Genomic DNA, 24,983 nt, shown 5'->3' with positions numbered 1-24,983 from the left:
ATATTAAAAAAATTTTTTATTTTATACTGGAGTATAATTGATTAACAATGTTAGTTTCAGGTGTACAGTAGAGTGATTCAATTATACACATATATGTATCTATTCTTTTTAAAATTCTTTTCCTGTATAGGTTATTACACAGTATTGAGCAGAGTTCATAACATGATGTTTTAGACCAAACACAAATAGTCCTTGGGGCTTTCCTTTCGGAGACCAAGTTTCCCCAGTCTCAGGTCCACCTGAAAAACAAACTCGGGTTTGGCAAGTTTCCCTGCGGGAAAAGAAGAGGGGTGGGTGGGAATGACGCTAGATGGACAATGGCTGCTACAGGATACAAAGTCCGCAGAAACCCAAGTTTTGTGGGAGAGATGGGTAGAAGAGAAGATGATGGCACAACAGCTACAGCTCCTAAGAATCACCTGCTTGCATGGAACAACTTAAAACAGGTTTAGCAGACACTTTATAGCATCAAATTCAAGTGGCAGGAAGGCAAAGAATACCCGGAAGGTGGTCCTGGAGTGGAGGGATGGTGTGACCTAACCTCGACAAAACCTGTATAAGAATTCCTACAAGGCCTCCATAGCTGCTCTGGCTACAGATCTTAGATACCATGTACACTACTTTTGGACTTTTCAGTCATATCTCTAAATAGACGTAGTGGATATAGAAATCAGTAAGGAAGGGTTCAATGCACTTGAGGAAAATTCTCCCCAAGCTAGCTAGCTGTTAGCACGACATCAAACTTCAGCTGAGTGTCCTCTTTCCTCCACCTGTTCTTCATTCTCCGCTCCCCGTCTAAATTCCCGTATAATTTGCTCTTCGCGGGGAACCATACTACGCTATTTCAGGTGAAGACTCTTAAGGGCACTTCGAAGGGGGCCGTCTGGCGTAAAAAGGAGGAGATGCGGTGCGAACACTCTTCACTCCGCCATTTCTAGTCACATCAAGGTGTCTTGCTGCTTGAGGACGGATGAGCCATACACACTAGAGGCTGGCGGAAAACACGCCTGCAGGTTAAGCCGGCCCCATGCTGTTCCATTCTCACAAAACCCCGCGGGGAGAGCGCCGCGAGCCCCCACCTGGGCTGCGCCGTCGCACCGGCCAGCTCCCGTGAACTCTAGCCTCCCGCACCCCAAAGGCCTGAGAGCGGGGGAGGGGGACGGGACAAATTACTACCAAGTCCCCCTCGGGGACCCGGAGTTAAAATGGCGAAGCGCAGGGGCGGGGGAAAGGGCGGTGCTCGCGACCCGGCGCTCGCTGGTCCTCCGGGCTCGCGGAGTAGCCGCGGTGGGCGACGCCGCGCAACCGCGACCAGCTCTTTGCTCCGCCATCTTCTTCGAGTCACCCAGCCTCCCCCCGCGGCCGCGCTGGCTTCGCGCTTCCCTTCCGGCCGCTGACAGAGATCCGGGCTGGGCGGGGTGGGCGAGCGCGCGGAGGGGTGGACCGAGGGCGGGGAGACTCGACGGAAGAGGAAAGGGAGGGCGGCGAGCTGGCCGCGGCGGGGTGTGGGGCGTGCGGCGTGTGTGCGGAGGGGGAGGTGGGAGGGCGGGAGGCGAAGAGAGGGAGGGAGGCGGAGGAATGAGAGCGCGAGGCGCTTCTCGTCGGCTCCTTCGCCCGGACGGAAAGAGCCGAGCGCAGCCCGAACGCTCTATTAAAATGGCGGCGGCGTCGGCGGTGGCCGCGGCGTCTGGTCGGTGAAGTGACTCTGCTGCTTCTCTCCCCACCCGCCCCCTCCCTCCCTCTCCCCTCCCCCCGTCCTTCCCCCCCCCTTCCCAGCCGCCGGCGCCTCAGCGCCCCTCCGGCCTGCGCACCTCCCCTCGCCCCCCTCCTCTCCCCCGCCCGCTCCGGGGACCGCCGGCCCCCTCCCCCATTCTCCTGCTCCCCGCCCCGTCCCCGCCGCCGCCCGCCCTAGTCGCCTCCCCGCCCGGCCGGCCGGCCCCCTCCTCCGCCTCTCTCCCCTCCCCCCCGCCGGTCGGGATCAGTCAGTGCGATCCGAAGCGGGGGAGGGGGGGGGCGGCGGCCGAACGATGTGCGAGAACTGCGCAGACCTGGTGGAGGTGTTAAATGAAAGTAAGTAGCCGCGGCGGCGGCCTGTCGGGGTGCACAGTTTGGGGTCCCCGCGCCGCTCTCCGGCTTCCCCGAGCTGCCGTGGCCTGCGGGAGGCGACGGCCGAGCCGGGCGGCTTGCGGGCCTAGCGCTCCGGGAAGGTGCGCGGTGGCGCGGCCGCTGCGGCGCCTCGGGCCCAGTCCGGCCCGGTTACCTGGGCGCCCGAGAGGGGGCCGTCGCGGAGCTCCGGCCAGGCCGGGCCTGAGCGGTCTCCGCTCTCAGAAAGTTTCCTCATTACAGGTGTCAATTAACGTAGGCACTAATGAGCCTTCGCCTCCTTCGCCCTGCCGGAAAGGTGAGGGGAGGTGGGGTCCGAGGACGAGGCTCTCCTCTGTAGTCCGAACCCTTCGACCCTCCGGCCGCCCTCTTTGATTTTCAGCGTGCTGCCTAGGCCTCTTACCTGCTAATTTTCATTAAACTCCCTGCGAGGTGGTTGGTGGTTTTCCCGTCTCTTGGGGATGTGTGGGTTGTATTAAACCTTTCTCTCTGACCTTAAATAGCTGAAAATGAGCTGATAGTGATGACTGGAACCTTTATACCTATTAAAAAAATTAATTAATGATGTTTCTTCTTAGTGTACCATTCGTCGTTTTAATGGTAAATTCTCTTAAGGAGAGTACTGTACTACAGGTACCATCCCGGGATAGTCATGGCCTGTCTCCTGGAATGAAAGGCCTTATTCCGTATGCTTTTATTACAGAGCGTGCACTGCTCTTTTCTAGTTAGAGTCCTTTCATTTATTTTACTCCAGACCCTTGTAAGACGGTATTTTAGCTTAAAGAAACAAGACGTATTGCAGACTATTTCTGGGCCCAAAGGCCTAGTTGGACGAGGTGAATTACATAAAAGATTAATTTACAAAAAGTTGATTGTTGAGAAAATACTCACGAACACCTTTTGTGGGTTTTGGATTTGTGTTTTGTGTGTGGTATTTCGAAAGACTTCCAAATTGTCTATTTTCTAATACCATTCTCAAAAACAATTGATTATAAAGTGTATAGTCTTGTTTGTGTTTGAATTTTACTTTATTGACCAAAGGCAATAATAAAAGTGGAAGGGTTCTAGTTTACTTTCAACTGTATTTACTTCCTGACAGGTGGAAGCAGGCTTTTGCACAAATTCAAACTATACAGTATTTGTGTCATTCCAAATTTTCCTAGAATTTTAAGGTTATTTGTATTTATTTTGAGGTACTTTTATTTTTGGTGTAGGTGGTTTATGAAATGATAAACTTAATTCCTTAGTACTTATTTCAGTGAACTCTATTTTAAATGTCTCAAATGTCAGTTGTGTGATTATGGCTTGGCTTTTTCTGAAACTGGAAAATGAATAGCTTTGCTATCTTATATATTAGGAGAAAACTGCTTTTAATAGTTTCGTTGGTGTTTAAAAATTATTTTAAACCTAACTATGACAATTAATTTTAAACATAGTATCTAAAGAAACTAAAGTTTGCTAATCCTTATTACCTTTTGAAAAGAGACATAATGAAGGGTTCTATTGAGGGTTATTTGGGAAACCCCTAGAACTTTGTCTAGAAGCACTCAAAAATGCAATCGATTTATGGAGTTAGCAATTTAGCTTTTGTTACCTTTAATTAAATATGGTTAATTGAACCAGGTTCACAAAATCTGGCCATGCAGACCCTTAAGAAACCTGTTTTAATGAACAGATAAGGATTTTCTGTTTGTGTATGAAAAATACTTTGTTTCTTAATATTTCCTATAAAGCTCAGTTTAAAAATTTGCCCTTTAAACTCTAATCTGACAATGAAGCTTCCTTAAAAAGAAATTACTTCAGTAATTTTATTTGTAGGCTATACCAAGCTATGACTAGTTGCTTCTCCACTGCCCCCACCCCCAGTTCTTTTACAGTTGTTTTCATTTTCCCTTTGTGTAGTTCCTGTATCTCAAACATAAGATGCTCAAGTTCCCAGAGAGCAGAGGGTATTACTGTATCTCATTATGGTAACACTTATCCATGACTGGGTTGGAGCATAATGGCTGGAACTTGATAAAACTTATTGAATTAAAGTAGGTTATAAATCTTTCTTATAATCTCACAATAATTATATATTAAGTCTGTCCTTTTTTCCCCCATAGGTTGTGTAAAGATGAGCATCATTTCATCCTTGATTAGAAATTCAGAGTTAAAGTCCCAAAATAATGTGCTCAGAATTCATCTTTCAATATAACTCCCCATAACAATTAAAGAAGAGAAGAAATAAAATTAGTATATATATATATTTGTTTTTTTATAAGAAACTTTATTTATTTATTTAGGCCACACCGTATGGCACGTGGGATCTTAGTTCCCTGACCAGGGATTGAACCCGAGCCCCCTGCATTGGAAGCACAGAGTCTTAACCACTGGACTGCCAGGGAAGTCCGTAAAATTAGTATATCTTTAGGTGGTGTGTTGGATAGAATTAAAATACCAAAAACTTATTTCTTGTCAAATTTACAAACACTGATCAAACCTAAAGAAGTCTTCCTTGACACACCAGTAAGTGTATAATCTAAAAATTTTGTGTTTTAAATGAAAAGGTAGACATGATGTGGATAGTATAGCTTTATATCTGATATGCTCAGAGTTTTGATAAGGTTAAGGACTCCTATGAAACGTTTATTTTTAAATCTGGCAGAATGTAATGTAGTTAAACTAAAAATTGATGACAGAAGATAGTAAATAGCTTTCTTTGTCATCAGTTTTTGATGAGAATATTAATATTACCAGTTATACCTCTAGTCCTGCTGAGAATGTGAAGCTCTCAGCATAGAACCATATACAGGTATTCAGACACAGTACAGTTTTGCCTGTAGGTTAAGGGCCCATTGAAGCGTGTCCATGGAACCAGGCTAAGGACTTGGTGATAAGGACCTCCTTATACCCTTTTTTAGTAGTCTTGACGGGTATCTTAAAACTTGAAATTACATTTGAAAATAGCATTTGGCTTTAGTGTTAGAATAACCAGTTTCAACAGTATTAACATATTTGGGTTTTCATATTTTTTTCAATGCTTTGTTTTTAATAAGGAAGATGTTTTAAAATGTGGACTGTATTGAGTGAACTTTGCACCTATCAGTTTGTGGGGTTGCATTCAGTTTAGGAAATAATTTTAAGTTTATATCCCTTTGCTTGTTCTCTTGACTTTGTATATTTGCTACTTTAATAGCTACCTTTGTGAGCTAGTTTACTAAAGCTAAAAGCATTTCTGGATGTTGAGAAGCTGGAGGCCTGAAATTATGCTCTGGGCTATCAGCGTTGCTAGCTCAACTAGTAAATTGAGGTCACTGTTTGCCTTGGGGTAAATTTCTCCAGAGCAGAGTGAAAATGGCTTTAAATGTACATCCATCTTTTAAACCATTTGTATGTTGTGAATTTTACTCTGTGTGTTTAGTGAATTAACCCTTTACGAAATGTTTTAAATGAGCAATTCATTTGTCGTTCCTAACTATCCTTTGTGATAGGCAGGAGCAAGTATTAGTATCTCTCTTTTTTTTTTTGGCCTTGCTGTGCGCTTGCGGGATCTTAGTTCCCCCACCAGGAATTGAACCTGGGCCCACTGCAGTGAAAGCGCAGGGTCCTAACCACTGGGACACCAGGAAATTCCCTAGTATCTCAATTTTAACTGTGAAAACATTGAACCTCAGGCTAAGTGGTTTGCTAAATATCACCTGTCACCTGCTTAGTTAGTAGTCAGATCTAAGCTAGAACTCAAGGTACTCCATCAGTATTTGCATTTTTATTTTTAAAGTATACTTTATTGAGCCATTTGTGTTGGGAACTTTTTCCATTCTTTGAGGTAGGTACTTTATCACCCTTTTTAGATAAGAGAACCAAGGCTTAGAGTTTACATAAGTTGCTTAGAGTCACATGACTTTATTTGGTGGAGTCAGAATTTGCACGGGACTTTCCTCACGACTTCTAGAAGACCATGCTCTTTAACCATTATGCTGTACTGTATAAACTTTACGATGATCTATTCAAATGGAAGACATTATGAATACACTGAATGGCAAAGTAAAAAATTACTAAATTTTTATTTGTTTTCACAAATTCGGGCATAATTTTGTGGTAATTGTAGAAAGAATTTAAAAGTGGTGGTAGAGACATTGCTTTGGGAGAGATCCCTGGTGTTCACCTTACTTGCTACAAGTAGTAAATTCTTCCTTCTTCTAAAAGAAAAAAAAAAAAATAAAAGTGGTGGTAAATGTAGCTGAATGGGAATGTCTTAATATATCTAAATGTTGTTAGCAGTGAGCTCTTCAGTAAACTAAACATTTCTGGGGTTTTTAAAAATATAAGTATATAGGCATGAAAAATCATTAGTAACATAACATTTTTTGGTAGACATTTAATTCTGAAATTTGAACTGATTCTGAAAATTGGAAATTTGATTTTACTACAATACAAAATACCAAATTACCAAAATTTTTAATTTGGTAAATTAATCTTGCTAAGAATATATACTCTTAAAACAGTTACTATTTGAAGTACTATTTTTCAAAGATCATAATACAATTTCAACTCATATCTTTATAAAGTAACTTATAAACCATAAAGCACTACAGTGTGTAGATTTTTAATAGCAGACTGCATTGTCAGTGATAGCTATTGATAGCTAGGTTTAGCACTATATTCATGAAACGTGTTAATGTTTCTTATATGTTTAATAATGGGGCTTCCCTGGTGGCGCAGTGGTTAAGAATCTGCCTGCTAATGCAGGGGACACGGGTTTGAGCCCTGGTCTGGGAATATCCCACATGCTGCGGAGCAACTAAGCCCATGTGCCACAACTACTGAGCCAGCGCTCTAGAGCCCGCGAGCCACAATTACTGAAGCCTGTGCACCTAGAGCCTGTGCTCTGCAACAAGAGAAGCCACCGCAGTTAGAAGCCTGCACACCGCAACTAAATAAAGCCCGCGCGCAGCAATGAAGACCCAAGGCAGCCGAACATAAATAAATAAATAAATAAATTAAAAAAAAAGAATATGTACTTAAGTTACAGGCCATGCCCCTGCCCCCCCTTTTTTTTAATAGACAACAGCCTCCCTTTCTGGATGCTGAATTCCTTAAAGTCAGGGGTCATATTTTGTTTCTTCTTTTCCCAGTACTAATATAGTGCCTTGTAGAGAGTAGGTGCCTAGTGAATATTTTAGTTAATGAAAAGTTTTTGTAGAAGAATGTGAGTACCTAGGCTCAGTGTTCTTGGGCCTATTGTCAGTAGTGATTTAGATATGAGAGTTTGTGGATAAATTATGTTGAAAGTGCAGATTATATTACATATATTGCTTATTCATAAATCAGTAGGTATGTACTTATAGTAAGTATCCACCCTAACCAACTGTGTTCTAATTTTTTTTAAATAAATTTATTTATTTATTTATGGCTGTGTTGGGTCTTTGTTGCTGCACGTGGGCTTTCTCTAGTTGCGGCGAGCCGGGGGTGGCTCTTCGTTGTGCTGCGCAGGCTTCTCATTGCGGTGGCTTCTCTTGTTGCGGAGCACGGGCTCTAGGCGCCCGGCCTTCAGTAGTTGTGGCATGTGGGCTCATTAGTTGCGGCTCATGGGCTCTAGAGCACAGGCTTAAGTAGTCATGGTACATGGGCTTAGTTGCTCTGTGGCATGTGGGATCTTCCCGGATCAGGGCTCGAATCCGTTTCCCCTGCATTGGCAGGTGGATTCTTAACCACTGCATCACCAGGGAAGTCCAATATGTTCTAAATTAATAGATAAAGCAAAAAGGCAAAAATTTTTCTATATAGGTGGTGAGATTTGAGTCTGTGGGATGAAATTTCACTAAATAACTTTTATTTATGTATTTATTTATTTATGGCTGTATTAGGTCTTCATTGTGGTGTGCGGGCTTCTCATTGAGTGGCTTCTCTTGTTGTGGAGCACAGGCTCTAGGCCTGCGGGCTTCAGTAGTTGTGGCACGTGGGCTCAGTAGTTGTGGCTTGTGGGCTCTAGAGCACAGGCTCAGTAGTTGTGGTGCACGGACTTAGTTGCTCCACGGCATGTGGGATCTTCCCGGACCAGGGCTTGAACCCGTGTCCCCTGCATTGGCGGGTGGGTTCTTAAGCACTGTGCCACCAGGGAAGCCCACTAAATTACTTTTATTTAAGATTTTATATACCAGGAAAATAATTGGACTTTTAACCTTTTAATGTGATTAACACCTGTTAATGTTATTTTTCTCTCAAATTCCATAGAAATTAAAAAGTCTCCAAATGTAGGTTACTCAGTTAATTGAGAACTGATGTAGGATACACATTGCCTCCTCTTGCACCTTTTTAAAATAAATTTATTTATTTATTTTATTTATTTTTGGCTGTGTTGTGTCTTCGTTGCTGTGCATGGACTTTCTCTAGTTGTGGTGAGCAGGGGCTACTCTTCGTTGCGGTGTGCTGGCTTCTCATTGTGGTGGCTTCTGTTGCGGAGCACGGGCTCTAGGCACACGAGCTGCAGTAGTTGTGGCTCGCAGGCTCTAGAGCACAGGTTCAGTAGTTGTGGCACACGGGCTTAGTTGCTCTATGGCATGTGGGATCTTCCTGGACCACGGCTCGAACCTGTGTCCCCTGCATTGGCAGGTGGATTCTTAACCACTGCGCCACCAGGGAAGCCCATTCTCTTGCACTTTTTTAAATTTTAACTATGGAAGGGACAGGTTTCTCTTCCTGCCCTGGCTATAACCTCTTCTAGGGACCTTCTAGTTTACATCCCCTGAAAGACCTTTCTCCCTAACCATCGCTGATTGGATTCCAAATAGACTTCTGACCTGGTGGATTGGTGCGACTGTTGTCCATCAATCATATTTTTTCCTGTCAGAATGTTTGAACTAAAGAGCCAGGTAAGGCTTCCCTGGTGGCGGAGACTATTTGCAGAAGAGAATTGGGGCAAATTTTTGGAAATAGTTGATATTGAAGCTCTATAAAGAGACAGAAGTTAATACCCTCTTGCCTTTGTTTTTTATTTATTTCTCTGCACCAAGTCTTAGTTGTGGCAGGCTCCTTAGTTGTGGCTCCAGGGCTCATTTAATTGTGGCATGCATGTGGGATCTAGTTCCCTGACCAGGGGTCACACCCGGGCCCCCTACATTGGGAGTGTGGAGTCTTATCCACTCTGCCACCAGGGAAGTTCTCCTGGTGGCTTTCTTCTTTTTGTTTTTTTTTTTTGCGGTACGCGGGCCTCTCAGTGTTGTGGCCTCTCCCGTTGCAGAGCACAGGCTCCGGACGCGCAGGCTCAGCGGCCATGGCTCACGGGCCCAGCTGCTCCGTGGCATGTGGGATCTTCCCGGACCGGGGCACGAACCCGTGTCCCTTGCATCGACAGGCGGACTCTCAACCACTGCGCCACCAGGGAAGCCCAGCCCCCTGGTGGTTTTCTAATACTGAAGCTAGTGCTCCTATTTAGCTGTCTCCCCTGTACATACTATTTGAGTTGATGTGCAACCAGAAGAGTTTTGATTCAAGTATTGCCCCATGATGAGCTCTGCTGTATTGGAAATTAGGTGTAATCTTCAGCTGTGAGTGCTTCATTATAATCTGGCTTACTTTCTTGGAACATGTTGAGCAGGTGTCATCTGTGGTGTTTGGTGGCAGGAAAAAGCTTAAGAACCTCTGTTGTTTGCGTACTCATCTCTCTACCAGTGTGTTTAGTCTTTTTGAAGAGAATAAAGGTAGCCTTGTTGTTTTTCATTCTAAAAAGGATACCTGCTTTTTTAGAAAAAAATCAAATAGTGCAGAAAATAATAAAGAAAATTAGGATAACCGAAACTGTTTACCGAAGAAATCGTTCATGTTTTGGTAAACATCTCTTAAGTCATTCTTTTCTCTCTTTCCTCAGATACACTATTTCGTGTAAATAAACTGATTACATGTTACTCTATATTATTATTTTTTAAAATAAATTTATTTATTTATTTATGGCTGAGTTGTGTCTTCGCTGCTGCCCACGGGTTTTCTCTAGTTGTGGCGAGCAGGGGCCACTCTTCGTTGCGGTGCACGGGCTTCTCATTGCGGCGGCTTCTCTTGTTGTGGAGCACGGGCTCTAGGTGTGCAGGCTTCAGTAGTTGTGGCTTGCTCTGGAGTGCAGCCTTAGTAGTTGGGGTGCATGGGCTTATTAGTTGCTCCATGTCATGTGGGATCTTCCCGGACCAGGGCCCGAACCTGTGTCCCCTGCATTGGCAGACGGATTCTTAACCACTGCGCCACCAGGGAAGTCCTTATATTATTTTTACTAATAAGATGTAGCTACCTTTCCATGTTAATATGCACTTACATTATCATTTTTAATGGCTTTAGTGTAGTATTCCATTACTTGGTCATACTGTAACTTAATCAGTCCTCTAATGATGGGCATTTGGGTTGTTAATGACTTTGTAATTGTCTGATTATCACCTTGAATATAGCCTCTGAAATCACATTGCTGAGTAGTTCATGCAGCATATCTGGAAGGAAATCTGGCAATATGATAAAACTTTTTAAAAATTGTCCTTCCAACATTAGAGCATGAGTGTAAAGCCTTCATAATCTTAAAGTGTTTATTTTGACTCTGAGGTCTGTGGGGCTGTTTTAGCAATGTATTGGTTCTAAACCACCATAAGACAAATTTGGAAGGGACTTTTTATTCTGGGTAACTTTGCTGCCAGACTCATGAACTTTATTCTGATTATTGAGAAAGGCTCAGTAACCAATGATGAATGTAGAAGTATAAGAGCAGTAGTAAGAGCACTAACTCAGAATAAATTGAGACATGAAAATGCTTAAGACAATAGAGCTTTTGAAGTTGTGTTCAAAGTAAGATAAGGGGATAGTGGACCCACTGCTTGGGTGGGTATATTAGAGGGTGGTGATCAGGAGAATGTTGTTTTACTCTAATAATTTTTCCATTTTCCCTTCTAAGAGGAATCCGCAAACCCTCAGGATAAATCATACATTAAGAGAGACTCTAACCTCTAGATTGGTAAGGAATAATGAGAGCTTTATCAGTAGTGTTAAGAGTTAAAAATCTTCAGGAATGGCAGATTCTTTTCAGCGAAGGGGATAGAGCTATGGTTGTGTGTGATTATGAAGCTTTAGCTTATTAAATTTCTAGAAAAGCAGATATTGGCAGGTATTATTTTGGAAGCTATAAGAGAAACTTGCCACTATTAAATAATCAAGCACTTACTAAAGAGTGAAAGGATAGTAAAAAATTGATGTGGCACTAGTAACTTATGTTAAACCAATCTCATTTTATTTTTATGTAGAAGTAAATATGGTAAAACCTGGAACTATCACTATAGATATGACATATTTTGATTACATGAAGGCACTTGACAGAATCTGAAGCTATCTCTGTGAAAGAAATGAGGGTTTTTTTGGTCAACTTTGAGGGATTTCACTGATGGCAAGCCACAGAATCTTGTCCTTAATTCTTTCTTCTTCAAGATTTATAGTAATGAGCCTCAGTTTTGAAACTATTCCTTGGAGTGGCATTGTCCCTATTTCAGGGCAGTGAGGGTGACTTTGGAATCTGTTTCAAGATGAAAAGCTCATTTTGATCTGTTTTGTAAATTGGGGCTCCATGTAAGATTTTTTTGGCAGGGGAGCAAAGGGTGTAGGTGCTTTATAAATAAGCTTGAAAACCATTAACAATGTTGGTGCTGAAAAAGCCAGCACAATATGAAACTGTTTTCAAGTATTGTAGGTAGTAGTGCAGTGCTTATGCAGTTGAAATACTGTGTTGAATTATATACAACACAGAGACAGACAGCTTCTGAAGCTATTTGAATACTGTGCAGTTTCACATATCTTCATGGCACCTCATAAAAATCATGAGAAATAGAATGATTTGGCCAAGGTTACATAGCTAGTAAGTAGCAGAGCTTGGACTAGAATTTAGTTCTTATTCCTACTCAGTATACTTTTCTCTAACCATGCTGTTCTGTTTTTATTTTTTTAAAGAGGAACTTGACTTCGGGAGTTGGGAAACTCATGAAAAACAAAGGGACTATAGAGAGATTAATTCTGGCTAAAGTGGATTAGGCAAGGTTTCAAGGAAAGTGGAAGATGAACTGGGCCTTTAACTGGTTGGAATAGTTACTGGGAATGAGGGGAGTGGACTAGCTTACCAGATTTGTGCAACTCTGTATGACATAGGCACTGCTAACCTCATCCCCTTGCTTGCTTTGTTTTCTTTCAGTGATGTTCTTTACTGCCATTGAGCCTTTATTTTTCCCTGGAACTTAATCACCTTTCTATGCCTTTAGTTTTTCAGAGAGGCCTTTATTGAGCATCCAGTCTAAAGTAGTTCAGGTTCTTATCCTTCATAGCACTTAAAACAGTTTAAACTATTTTTATTTTTTATTTATTTATTTTATTTATTTGGTTGTGCTGGCTCCTTAGTTGTGGCATGCATGTGGGATCTAGTTCCCTGACCAGGGATCGAACCTGGGCCCCCTACATTGGGAGTGTGGAGTCTTAACCACTGTGCCACCAGGGAAGTCCCCACTTACCACAGTTTAGAATTATGTATTTATTTTTATTTACTTATTTAATGTCTTTTTAGTTTTTATTTTTTTTGGCTGCACCGCGTGGCTTGTGGGATCTTAGCTCCCTGATCAGGGATTGAACCCTCGCCCTCAGCAGTGAACACACAGAGTCCTAACCACTGGACCACCAGAGAATTCCCTTTAATGTCTTTTTATTATACAGGGTTACAAGTTCTGTGATTGTGACTAGCTTACATTAACTGAGTTTTGCAGTGTCTACACATACTAGGATCAATATGTATCTGCTAAAATATCTGAAAAATCTTAAGATCACTGGAGGTGGTTAATGGAAGATGAGGGTAGGCTGGATGTGGTAGTTTTTCCTGTTTTCTCAAATTTTGGGGACATTTCAAGTACTGTCAATCCTTGCTTTTGTGATGTCTTGCTCAGCACCCCCCTTCATAAAAAGGTGCTTCATTGATTTAAAAAAAAAAAAACCCTCATTTTGTTAAGTTGTGTTTTGTTTTTTTCCCTGAATGTCCCTTAAGATTAACCCTTATGGATTAAAAATCTAAGATTGGGAATTAGTTTTTGAACCCAAGTCAGGACTCTATTGCAAGAACCAGAAAGAACACCCCATTTGGCAGAAAGGAAAAGGAGTTTTTTATTTTATTTTTAATTAAAAAAAAATTTATTATTTGTTCATTTTTGGCTGTGTTGGGTCTTAGTTGCTGCGCGCAGGCTTTCTCTAGTTGTGGCGAGCGGGGGCTACTCTTCGTTGCGGTGCACGGGCTTCTCATTGCAGTGGCTTCTCTTGTTGCAGAGCATGGGGTCTAGGCACGCGGGCTTCAGTACTTGTGGTGCACGGCCTCAGTAGTTGTGGCTCGCAGGCTCTAGAGCGCAGGCTCAGTAGTTGTGACGCACGGGCTTAGTTGCTCCGCGGCATGTGGGGTCTTCCTGGACCAGGGCTCGACCTGTGTCCCCTGTCTTGGCAGGCGGATTCTTAACCACCACGCCACCAGGGAAGTCCTGAAGAAGGAGTTTTTAAAAAGTTGTAACTGAGTAGTGCAGGTGTGTGCTATGTTCTGGAATGGTCTACTCTTTTTTTGTTTGTTTGATTTTGTCTTTTAATTGAAGTATAGTTGATTTACAGTGTTGTGCTAATTTCTGCTGTACAGTGAAGTGATTCAGTTATACATGTATATACGTTATTTTTTATATTCTTTTCCCATTATGATTTGTCACAGGATATTGAATATAGTTTCCTTGTGGTATACAGTAGGACCTTGCTGTTTATCCATTCTGTATATAATAGTTTGCATCTACAAACCCCGAACTCCTGATCCATCCCTCCCCCCCCCCACCTTGGTAACCACAAGTATGTTCTCTCTGACTGTGAGTCTGTTTCTGTTCTGTAGGTAGGTTTATTTGTGTCATATTTTAGATTCCACATATAAGTGATATCATATGGTATTTGTCTTTTTCTTTCTGACTTGCTTAGCTAAGTATGATGAGCCCTGGGTCCATCCATGTTGCTGCAAATGGCATGATTTCATTCTTTTTTATGGCTGAGGTGTATTCCATTGTATATGCGTACCACATTTCCTTTATCTATTTGTCTGGTGATGGACATTTACATTGTCCCATATCTTGGCTATTGTGAATAGTGCTGCTGTGAACGTAAGGGTGTGTGTATCTGTTTGAATTAGTTTTGTCCGGATAAATGCCCAGGAGTGGGATTGCTGGATCATATGGTAGTTCTCGTTGTAGTTTTTAAAAAAAATAAATTTATTTACTTTATTTATTTTTGGCTGCATTGGGTCTTCGTTGCTGCGCACAGGCTTTCTCTAGTTGTGGCGAGCGGGGGCTGCTCTTCGTTGTGGTGTGTGGGCTTCTCATTGCGGTGGCTTCTCTTGTTGTGGAGCGTGGGCTCTAGGCATGTGGGCTTCAATAGTTGTGGCATGTGGGCTCAGTAGTTGTGGCTCGTGGGCTCTAGAGCGCAGGCTCAGTAGTAGTGGTGCACGGGCTTAGTTGCTTCGCGGCATGTGGGATCTTCCTGGATGAAGGCTTGAACCCGTGGCCCCTGCATTGGTGGGCGGATTCTTAACCACTGTGCCACCAGGGAAGCCCCTATTTTTAGTTTTTTGAGGAACCTCCATACTGTTTTCCATAGTGGCTGAACCAATTTACATTCCCACCAACAGTGTAGGAGGGTTCCTTTTCTCCTAGTGTGGTCTACTCTTAATCTGCAGATTCATAGCATTATCAAGACTTCATTTCTCTGTGGCTTGCTCTGCTGTGCTTCCTTGGTTTTGACCTTAGTTTGGCCCTTCTCAGAGTAGCAGAAATGGCTACTGCACACCATCTTTATACTACACTGTTTGCAAATCACATGTTTATACTACTCAGAGCAAAAAAGAGAGAATCTCTTCTGAAACCTACTGTACAAGAACAAGGAAGCTGCTTTTTCCAAAACCTGGCTAGCAGATGGTGCTTCATAGATCATTGGCCCATGTTTTTATTATGGGCCTTATTCCTGAAGTAGAGTTCAAAGAGGATGGATTTTGGTTGGCTTAAACTGATGACCTATTCCTGAAGCTGATCCCACCAAACCTCATAGCTAAAAAATGGTAAGTGTTACCCCAAAAGAAATTTGGCATGTTGTGATTATGAAGAAGGTGAAATTGTTTTTGGACAGCAAGCACACAGATATCTAGTACACTGGTATACTGAAAACCTTTTTTTTTTTTTTTTTGGCAGTTTTGTAACTTTTTTTGACAGTCAACAGTTCTCATCCACATCAACTAAGTTTTTGAAAGTGGTGACAGGTACCTAGATAACCAACGTATAGAGTTTGTCTATTTATTTTATAAGTGTATTTTTAAAAAAAAATTATTTAGGCTGCACTGGGTCTTAGTTGCGGCATGCGGGAGCTTAATTGTGGAATGCAGACTTCTTGGTTGTGGCATGCATGCGGGATCTAGTTCTCTCACCAAGGATCGAACCTGGGCCCCCTGCATTGGGAGCCTGGAGTCTTACCAGGGAAGTCCCTAGAGGTTGTTTATTGAATCTTCATCCTCATTGTGTTTTCTGGATAACCACACATGGATACAGTATGGGACATTCCTAATTCTTTGGCTCATACTGTTTTGTTGAGCATGGTGTCAGTGTGCACATCTGGAGATCCTGTTTTCTAAATGGCAGATTTCTGGATCTCTTTCAGTGCTTGAGGGGCACGCTTCTTGAAGCTGACTCTGGATGCACTTGTGAATGTTGATGGTATATTCTCTGGTTGCTAACCAGAATGGTTGAATGGCCTTCTTCTCTTCACCCTTCTTTGCAGGAGTCATTCTGCTGGGTCCAGTTTGGAAAATTGAAAACCATTTCTTTTTGTTTGTTTGCTTGCTTGTTTAAATTTCATTCATTCATTCATTCATTTATTTATTTTTGGCTCTGTTGGGTCTTTGTTGCTGCTCATGGGCTTTCTCTAGTTGTGGGGAGCAGGGACCACTCTTTGTTGCGGTGCGCAGGCTTCTCATTGCGGTGGCTTCCTTGTTGCGGAGCGTGGGCTTTTAGGTGCGCGGGCTTCCGTAGTTGTGGCATGTGGGCTCAGTAGTTGTGGCTCGCAGGCTCTAGAGTGCATGCTCAGTAGTTGTGGCGTATGGGCTTAGCTGCTCCATGTCACGTGAGATCTTCCTGGACCAGGGCTCGAACCCGTGTCCCCTGCATTGGCAGGCGGATTCTTAACCACTGCGCCACCACGGAAGTCCCAAAAACCATTTTTTTTTTAACATCTTTATTAGAGTATAATTGCTTTACAGTGGTGTGTTAGTTTCTGCTTTATAACAAAGTGAATCAGTTATACATATACACATGTCCCCATATCTCTTCCCTCTTGCATCTCCCTCCCTCCCACCCCCCCATCCCACCCCTCTAGGTGGTCACAAAGCACCTAGCTGATCTCCCTCTGCTATGCGGCTGCTTCCCACTAGCTATCTATTTTACGTTTGGTAGTGTATATATGTCCATGCCACTCTCTCACTTTGTCCCAGCTTACCCTTCCCCTCCCCGTATCCTCAAGTGCATTCTCTAGTAGGTCTGCATCTTTTTCCAAAAACCATTTCTTAACATTCTATTTACTGACTTGATTATTTTTTGTGTGTCTTACCTTAACTCTTTATGTTTGAATACTTTTTTTCAATATATAACAAATATATTGAATATTTTATACATGTAAGCATTTGCTGTATGCTGTGGTAGATACAGAGATACATTTAGATGTATATCTATTCTTAAGGAAGGTCAGAGTACAATACAGATGAGGCAGTAGGATAATAGTTGAGTGATCATTGATCTTACAGACCTGAGTTCAAGTCTTGTTCCTGTCATTTATTAGATCTCTGGCTTTGGTTATGTTCCTTAATCTCTTAGTGCCTTCTTACTTACTTGAAAATGAGGATAATAACGACTTAAATAAGGGATTTTGTGAGGATTAAATAAGATAATGCATATCAACACTTAACACAGTGCCAGTGTAAGAAATATACAAAAAACAATGGTATGAAAAGACAAATGGTAAATTCCATTAAAGTATATATAGCTGAAGTGCAGTGGGAGGAGTTTAGTTTTCTAAGATTGGAGAAGGCTTCATGGAGTTGATAGAATTTAAGTTGATCTTTGAGTAATTTTCTTTTTAATGATTGCAATTGGAGAAATGGTTATTTCAGTAAAAAGAGTTTTGTTAAAACTTTGGTATATATTATTCCAGCTAATTTTCGGTATTTATAAAAAATTGATTTCATATGTACTGTTTGCTTTTTTAAGGAGCATTTTCTCATTTACTTACGTATATCTGAGAACAGAATTTAATGGCAGCCTACTTTTAGTCTTTTGAATATAACACGTATTTAACTAGCGTTTTTCCTGTGAAGAAAAAAATAAATTAAAATATCCTTGCGCATAGAAATTTGGGTCGTGTCCAGGGTCAATAGGTAGAAACTTTTAAGGCTTCTGTTGGTAAATTGCCTACTAGAAGGGTTATACTAATTTATACCCCAACAGTAGTATTTGAGAGTGCCTGTTTATTTGCATTAGATATTTTGAAGAATCCATATAGTAGAGGAAAAACAGATATAGTCACTATACAAAACTACTTGGTTCCTGCAAGAGTTCAGATATTGAGGATTATTGCATTGTTTGTATTGACATATTTGGTTTCTGAGATTTATTTATTTTAAATTTATTTATTTATGGCTGCGTTGGGTCTTCGTTGCTGCGTGCAGGCTTTCTCTAGTTACGGCGAGTGGGGGGCTACTCTTCCTTGCAGTGAGCGGGCTCCTCATTGTAGTGACTTCTCTTGTTGTGGAGCACAGGCTCTAGGCGCATGGGCTTCAGTATTTGTGGTACACGGGCTCAGTGGTTGTGGCTCGTGGGCTCTAGAGCGCAGGCTCAGTAGTTGTGGCACACGGGCTTAGTTTTCTCTGCGGCATGTGGGATCTTCCCAGACCAGGGCTTGAACCCGTGTTCCCAGCATTAGCAGGCGGATTCTTACCCACTGTGCCACCAGGGAAGTTCTGGTTCCTGAGTTTTAATGAGTATTCTACTGTTATTTAGAAAAACTTTTCCCACTCTGAGATCAGATATTCAGTTAAGCTTTTTTCTAGTTTTTATGAATTGTTTAATTTTTAATCCATCTGGAATTTATTTTGGTGTAAGTTATGAAGTGGATCTAATATTAGTTTTTCCAAACTATTACTCATTGATCTTAGCGTCCATCTAGTTTTTCACTGTTTTGATATGCCACCTCTGTCTTATACAGAATTTTTGAGTATATTCCTGGAGGTCTATTTTTAAGCTTTTTATTGTTTAATTGTTTGGTTTTAATTTAGTTGCTTCATGATATATTTTAGTACCTGAAAATATTAAACCACATTGCTAGTGAAAAGTTATTTATTCCTTGAGATAAAACTTCAGAATTCTTTTGTTGTTGTGTTGCCCCCCTTGCCTCACATTCTGTTGGAATTTTTATTGAAATTGCATAATGTTTTTAAATAGGAGCATGAGTTGACATCTTACAGTATTGATTCTGCCACTTCAGGAAGCATAATGTGCTTTCCCATTTATATAATAATCTTTGTGAAACTTTGTGGGGTTTTTCCTTTATGTAGATTCTGCACGTTTCCTTTATAATTATTCCTAGGTATTTTTATTTCTTCTTATAAATTGACTTTTCACACACCTTTATCATTAATTATTTTGCTTTATTTTGATAACAGTTTTATTGAGATACGTACCTTACATGTCACCCATTAAAACTGTACAACTCGGTGGCTTTCACTGTATTCACAGAATTATGCAATCATCACCACAGTCAATTTTAGAGCACTTTCATCACCTCAGAAAGAAACCCCACACCTTTTAACTGTCACTCTAAATCCCCTGTCCTCCCAGCCCTAAGCAAGAGTCTACTTTCCCTATGTATTTGCCTATTTTGAGTCTTTCATATAAATGGAATAATAGTATATCTTGTGACTGACTTCTTTCACTTAGCATATTTTCAAGATTCATCCATGTTGGACATGTATCAGTTCTTCATTCCTTTCTGTGACTGAATAATAGACATTGTATGAACATAGTCCATTTTTTTTTTTCTTTTTTTGGCTGCACCGTGTGGCATGCAGGATCTTCCCCAACCAGGGATCAACAAACCCATGCCTCCTGCAGTGGAAGCATGGAGTCTTAACCAGTGGACCAGGAGGGAAGTCCCCACATTTTGTTAATGCATTCATCAGTTGATGGACATTTGGGTTGTTTCTACCTTTTGGCTCTTATGAATAATGCTTCTGTGAACATTTGTGTAAACTGTTTTCCATGGACTTAGTTTTTACTTCTCACGGGTACCTGGGAGTGGAATTACGTGGTCAAACGGTAACTCAGTTTTACATTTTGAAAAACTGCCAAACTGTTTTCCAAAATGATGCAACATTTTATATTCCCTTCAGCAGTGTATGAGGGTTCCAGTTTCTCAACATCCTCATCAACACTTGTTATTTTGACTGTTTTATTCTAGCCATCCTAGTGAGCTTAAAGTGGTATCTCATTGTGTTTTTCTTTTTTAATGTGGAATCTTTAGTTGTGGCATGCGGGATCTTTTTTGTTGTTGTTGCGGCATGCAGACTCTTAGTTGCGGCATGTGGGATCTAGTTCTCTGACCAGGGATTGAACCCAGGCCCCCTGCATTGGGAGCATGGAGTCTTAGCCACTGGACCACCAGGGAAGTTCCTCTCATTGTGGTTTTGATTTGCCTTTCCCTGTTGAATGATGATGATGAATATCTTTTCATAGGCTTATTTATCATTTGTATATCTCCTTTGGAGAAATGTCCATTCAGATCCTTTGCTCACTTTTTAATTGGGTTATTTATTTTTTATTATTGGGTTGTCAGAGTTCATTAATATATATTCTAGACACGCGTCCCTTATCAGATATATATAATTCGCAAATTTTTTCTCCCATACCGTGGGTAGTCTTTTCACTTTATCACTACTGTTCTTTGAAGCACAAAAGGTTTTAATGTTGAAGTTCAGTTTATTTATTTCTTTTGTTGCTTGTGCTTTTGGTATCATGTCTATTGCCAGAATGCATTGCCAAATCCAAAGGCATGAAGAACTTACCCCTATGTTTTCTTGTAAGTTTAATAGTTTTGGTTCCTATATTTAGGTCTTTGATCCATTTTGAGTCAATTTCTTGTACACGGTATGAGGTAAGGGTCCAACTTCATCCTTTTGTATGAGGCTGTCCAGTTGTTCTGCCACCATTTGTAGAAAGACATTTTCCATTGAGTGATCTTGGCAGCTTTGTTGAAAATCAGTTGACTGTGGATGAATGGGTTTGTTTTTGGACTCTCATTTCTTCTTTTTTTTTTTTTTTAAAGCAGACATCCCTTCTTTTATTTATTTATTTACTTATTTATTTATTTGGCTGTGTTGGGTCTTCGTTGCTGTGCGCAGACTTTTCTCTAGTTGCGATGAGCGGGGGCCACTCCTCGTTGTGGTGAGCGGGCCTCTCATTGCGGTGGCCTCTCCCACTGCAGAGCACGGGCTCTAGGCGTGCAGGCCTCAGCAGTTGTGGCCCACGGCCTCAGTAGTTGTGGCACACGGGCTCAGTAGTTGTGGCTTGCGAGCTCTAGAGCGCAGGCTCAGCAGTTGTGGTGCACGGGCCCAGCCGCTCCGCGGCATGTGGGATCTTCCCGGACTGGAACATGAACCCGCGTCCCCTGCATCGGCAGGCGGACTCTCAACCACTGCGCCACCAGGGAAGCCCCAGAGTATAAGTTTTGTATTTCTTCTTATTAAATATATTCCCAAGAATTTTATTTTATTTTTTTAAGTCATGAGATGTCACATTAAAGTCTCCTTTTTAAAAAAAAAATATTTATTTATTTATTTTATTTATTTTTGGCTGCGTCAGGTCTTAGTTGCAGCACGTGGGCTCTAGTTGAGGCACGTGAGCTCAGTAGTTGTGGTGCGTGGGCTTAGATGCCCTGCAGCATGTGGAATCCTAGTTCCCTGACCAGGGATCGAACCCACATCCCCTGCATTGGAAGGCAGATTCTTTAGCACTCGACCACCAGGGAAGTTCCGAATTTTATTGTTTCTGATGTTATTGTAAATGGAATTGTTTTGTACGTTTCATTTAAAAAAATTTTTTTAAATTTTTGGCTGCATTGCGTCTTCATTGCTGCGTGCAGGCTTTCTCTAGATGCGGTGAGCGGGGGCTACTCTTCGTTGCGGTGCACGGGCTTCTCATTGCGGTGGCTTCTCTTGTTGAGGAGTGCAGGCTTCCATGGTTGTGGCACGTGGGCTCAGTAGTTGTGGCTCACAGGGTCTAGAGCACAGGCTCAGTAGTTGTGGCACATGGGCTTAGTTGCTCCGTGGCATGTGGAGTCCTCTTGGACCAGGGCTCGAACCTGTGTCCCTTGCATTGGCAGTGCCACCAGGGAAGTCCTCTGTTTCATTTTTGCATTGCTTGTTGCTAGTGTATAGAAATACAATTGATTACTTGTTTATTAATTTTCTTTAGTGATTCCTTAAGACTTTCTTAGGATTTATACAAGATCATGTCATCTGTGAATAGAAACAGTTTTACTTCCTTTTCAATTGGGATATGTTTTGTTTCATATAACCCTTTATTATTAAATCTGTATCTTCATTTGGTTCCATCAGTGGTTCTTAAAGTTTGATGTGTGGACCCTGGGGGTCCCAGAGAGCCTTTCAAGGGGTCTGAGAGGTAAGTCATATTTGCCTTTTGGTTGATATTTTCACTGGTACTGCAAAGGCATGGTGGATAAAACACATTGCAGGAAATAACACAGTGCACTAAGTAGTTAATGCAATCTTTGCTGCCAAGCACTTGCTGTTTAAAAAAAATGTTCACTTTATGCCTTTGATGAAGCAATGGATATTAATATTATTAAATCTCAGAAGCTTATGTGCATGTCTTTTAATATCCTGTGATGAAATGAGAAATGCATATAAAGCATTTCTTTTGTTTACTGCAGTAAGATGGTTGTCTTAAGGAAGTGCCCTCATGTGATTGAGTTGTAAGCTGAACTAGCTGCTTTTTTCATGAAACTCCATTTTTATTTGAAAGAATGATTGACTCAGAGGTTATCCAGATTTGGGTATATGGCGTGCATTTTCTGGAATGAATGAGGCAAGCATGTCACTTCAAAGAAGACTGATGGTGTTAGTTGCCAGTGATAAAATTGAGCTTTCAAGAAAAAATTAAGATTTGGAAAACTTGTACCTGTCACTGAGTTTGACAGCTGCCCAAAACGTACGGATTTTTTTACGAGATTGATGGAACTATTAATAATGATATGATTTTTTGATATTGTGTAATGAAATATGTCAACACTGGAAAGATCTACATAACTTAGTGAGCCAGTATTTTCCATATCACCAGTGCATGATGTTACAAAATCGTTTATGGTCAAAAGGTCTATTCAGAGAGCAAGATAGATCAATGGATTTTAATGTAACAGTACTGATAAAGTTTTAGATTTCATATTGCAACTTGTCTTTTAGAAATTAACACTCGGGGCTTCCCTGGTGGTACAGTGGTTAAGAATCCGCCTGCCAATGCAGGAGACACGGGTTTGAGCCCTGGTCCAGGAAGATCCCACATGTTGTGGAGTAACTAAGCCCATGCACCACAACTACTGAAGCCCGCGCGCCTAGAGCCTGTGCTCTGTGACAAGAGAAGCCACCGCGATGAGAAGCCTGCACACCGCAACGAAGAGTAGCCCCCACTCCCCACAACTAGAGAAAACCTGCGCCCAGTAACAAAGACCCAATGCAGCCAAAAATAAATAAGAATAAAAATAAATTAATTAAAAAAATTAACACTCATTGAGTTTTGGTGTAATATCGAAGAATATCCAAAATTATCTGACAGGGCTGTTAAAATAGTCCTCTTATTTCCATGTTCAGATCTTTTAAGGATGGATTTTCTTTATTTGCTTTACCAAAACTATATGGCAGCATATAGAATGCAGAAGCAGTTAATGAGAATCCAGCTGTTTTCTATTAAGCCAGACCCTAAAGATATTTTCAAAAATTTAAAACAGCGCCACTCAAGTCACTGATTTTTTAAAAATGGAAAACAGGTAATAAATTTATTGCTTATAAACTATTGAATAAATATTTCTAAATTTTAATTCAAAACACAATAAATACTGATAAATATAAATCACCTAAACATAAGTTCTTTAAAGTTTTCAGTTTTTTTGTTTGTTTTTTGTTTTATTTTTGCAGTATGCGGGCCTCTCACTGTTGTGGCCTCTCCCGTTGCGGAGCACAGGCTCCGGACGCGCAGGCTCAGCGGCCATGGCTCACGGGCCCAGCCGCTCCGCGGCATGTGGGATCCTCCTGGACCAGGGCATGAACCCATGTCCCCTTCATCGACAGGCGGACTCTCAACCACTGCGCTACCAGGGAAGCCCCAAGTTTTCAGTTTTTAAGCATGTGAAGGAGCCCTGAAAACAAAGTTTGAGAACTGCTGGGCTGCATAATCTTAAAATTTTCCCCTTCCTTATTCAGGGTTTTGTTACTCTAATCTCTTCGTTATGGAGATTACTCAGGGTTTAGTCCTTTGCTGTGTATATTATGAAGAGGTTGAAGTAAGGATTCAGTCTACTGCCATGACTTCATTATCTTTCAGAGTATATTTCTAGCACTGACTGATTTTCCAAGTGTCAGACCAATATCCTTAACTTAGTTCTAGACTTTTTTTTTTTTTTTTTTTTTGCGGTACGCGGGTCTCTCACTGTTGTGCCCTCTCCCGTTGTGGAGCACAGGCTCCGGACGCGCAGGCTCAGCGGCCATGGCCCACGGGCCCAGCTGCTCCGCGGCATGTGGGATCCTCCCGGACCGGGGCACGAACCCGTGTCCCCTGCATCGGCAGGCGGACTCTCAACCACTGCGCCACCAGGGAAGCCCCCTAGACATCTTTAGTTAAGTATCCTTCATCCTCAAATTCAACAGAAGTAAAACTGAGTCCTTCATCTTGTACTGATATTTTTTTTTTGCTTGCTTCTTTACGTAAATCTTGCTTAACTATGAATTTCTCACACTGGAATTTATTTTAGTATTCTACCTTCCGTACTTTAGAATGATGCCTCTGGAACTTTAATGTACATATGATCACCTGGAGATTTTCCTAAAAAGGCAGATTAATTCAAGCAGTCTGGAATTTTGCCTGAGAGTCTTCATTCTAAGAAAGCTTCCACATGATGCTGATGTTGTTGGTCTTTAGTACACACTTTGAGTAGCAAGGCCTTAGAATACGTTAATTCCATTTATTCTGTTCCTGTCTTTTATACTATTGTTGTAGTGTATTTTAATTACTTACATGTATATATATTTATTGTTTTTTGCGGTACGTGGGCCTCTCACTGTTGTGGCCTCTCCCGTTGTTGAGCACAGGCTCCGGACGCGCAGGCTCAGCAGCCATGGCTCACGGGCCCAGCCGCTCCGCGGCATGTGGGATCTTCCCATACCGGGGCACGAACCTGCCCTGCATCGGCAGGCAGACTCTCAACCACTGCGCCACCAGGGAAGCCCAATTACTTATATTTTTAAAGTTCAGTAAGACGTTATTGTCAAGTCAGTATTCATTTAGATTTACCCACTTTTATCCTTTCTGTTGCTGTTCATTTTCTTTTGCATCTCTGGGCTTTCATCTGGGATCATTTTTCTTTTAGAATTTCCTTTAGTGTGGTTCTCCTGTGGATGATCTTTCCCATATTTGCTTGTCTTTTAAAATGAAGATAAAATATATTTTCAGACAACAAACACTTAAATAGGGTATTGAATTACAGATTTGTGGGTGCTGTTGCTT

The 24,983-nt window shown here is 41.7% G+C and overlaps 1 protein-coding gene across 4 annotated transcripts in view; it reads left to right on the top strand.

Moving 5' to 3' along the window:
• Positions 1–1,936: 1,936 nt before the first annotated feature.
• USP34 (ubiquitin specific peptidase 34) overlaps positions 1,937–24,983 on the top strand; it is a 232,132-nt gene continuing 209,085 nt past the window's right edge. For all 4 annotated transcript variants that reach the window (XM_082851536.1, XM_082851535.1, XM_082851537.1 and 1 more), the window contains exon 1: positions 1,937–2,070. In XM_082851536.1, the coding sequence (XP_082707662.1) occupies positions 2,028–2,070 (43 nt within the window). In that variant the 5' untranslated portion in view covers positions 1,937–2,027. The remainder of the gene's footprint in view (positions 2,071–24,983) is intronic.

This window comes from Leucopleurus acutus (assembly GCF_964270905.1).
Source record: "Leucopleurus acutus genome assembly, chromosome: 12".
NCBI classification, from domain to species: domain Eukaryota; kingdom Metazoa; phylum Chordata; class Mammalia; order Artiodactyla; family Delphinidae; genus Leucopleurus; species Leucopleurus acutus.
The sequence above is the reverse complement of the archived record's forward strand: the minus strand, read 5'-3'. Positions and strand labels throughout refer to the sequence as shown.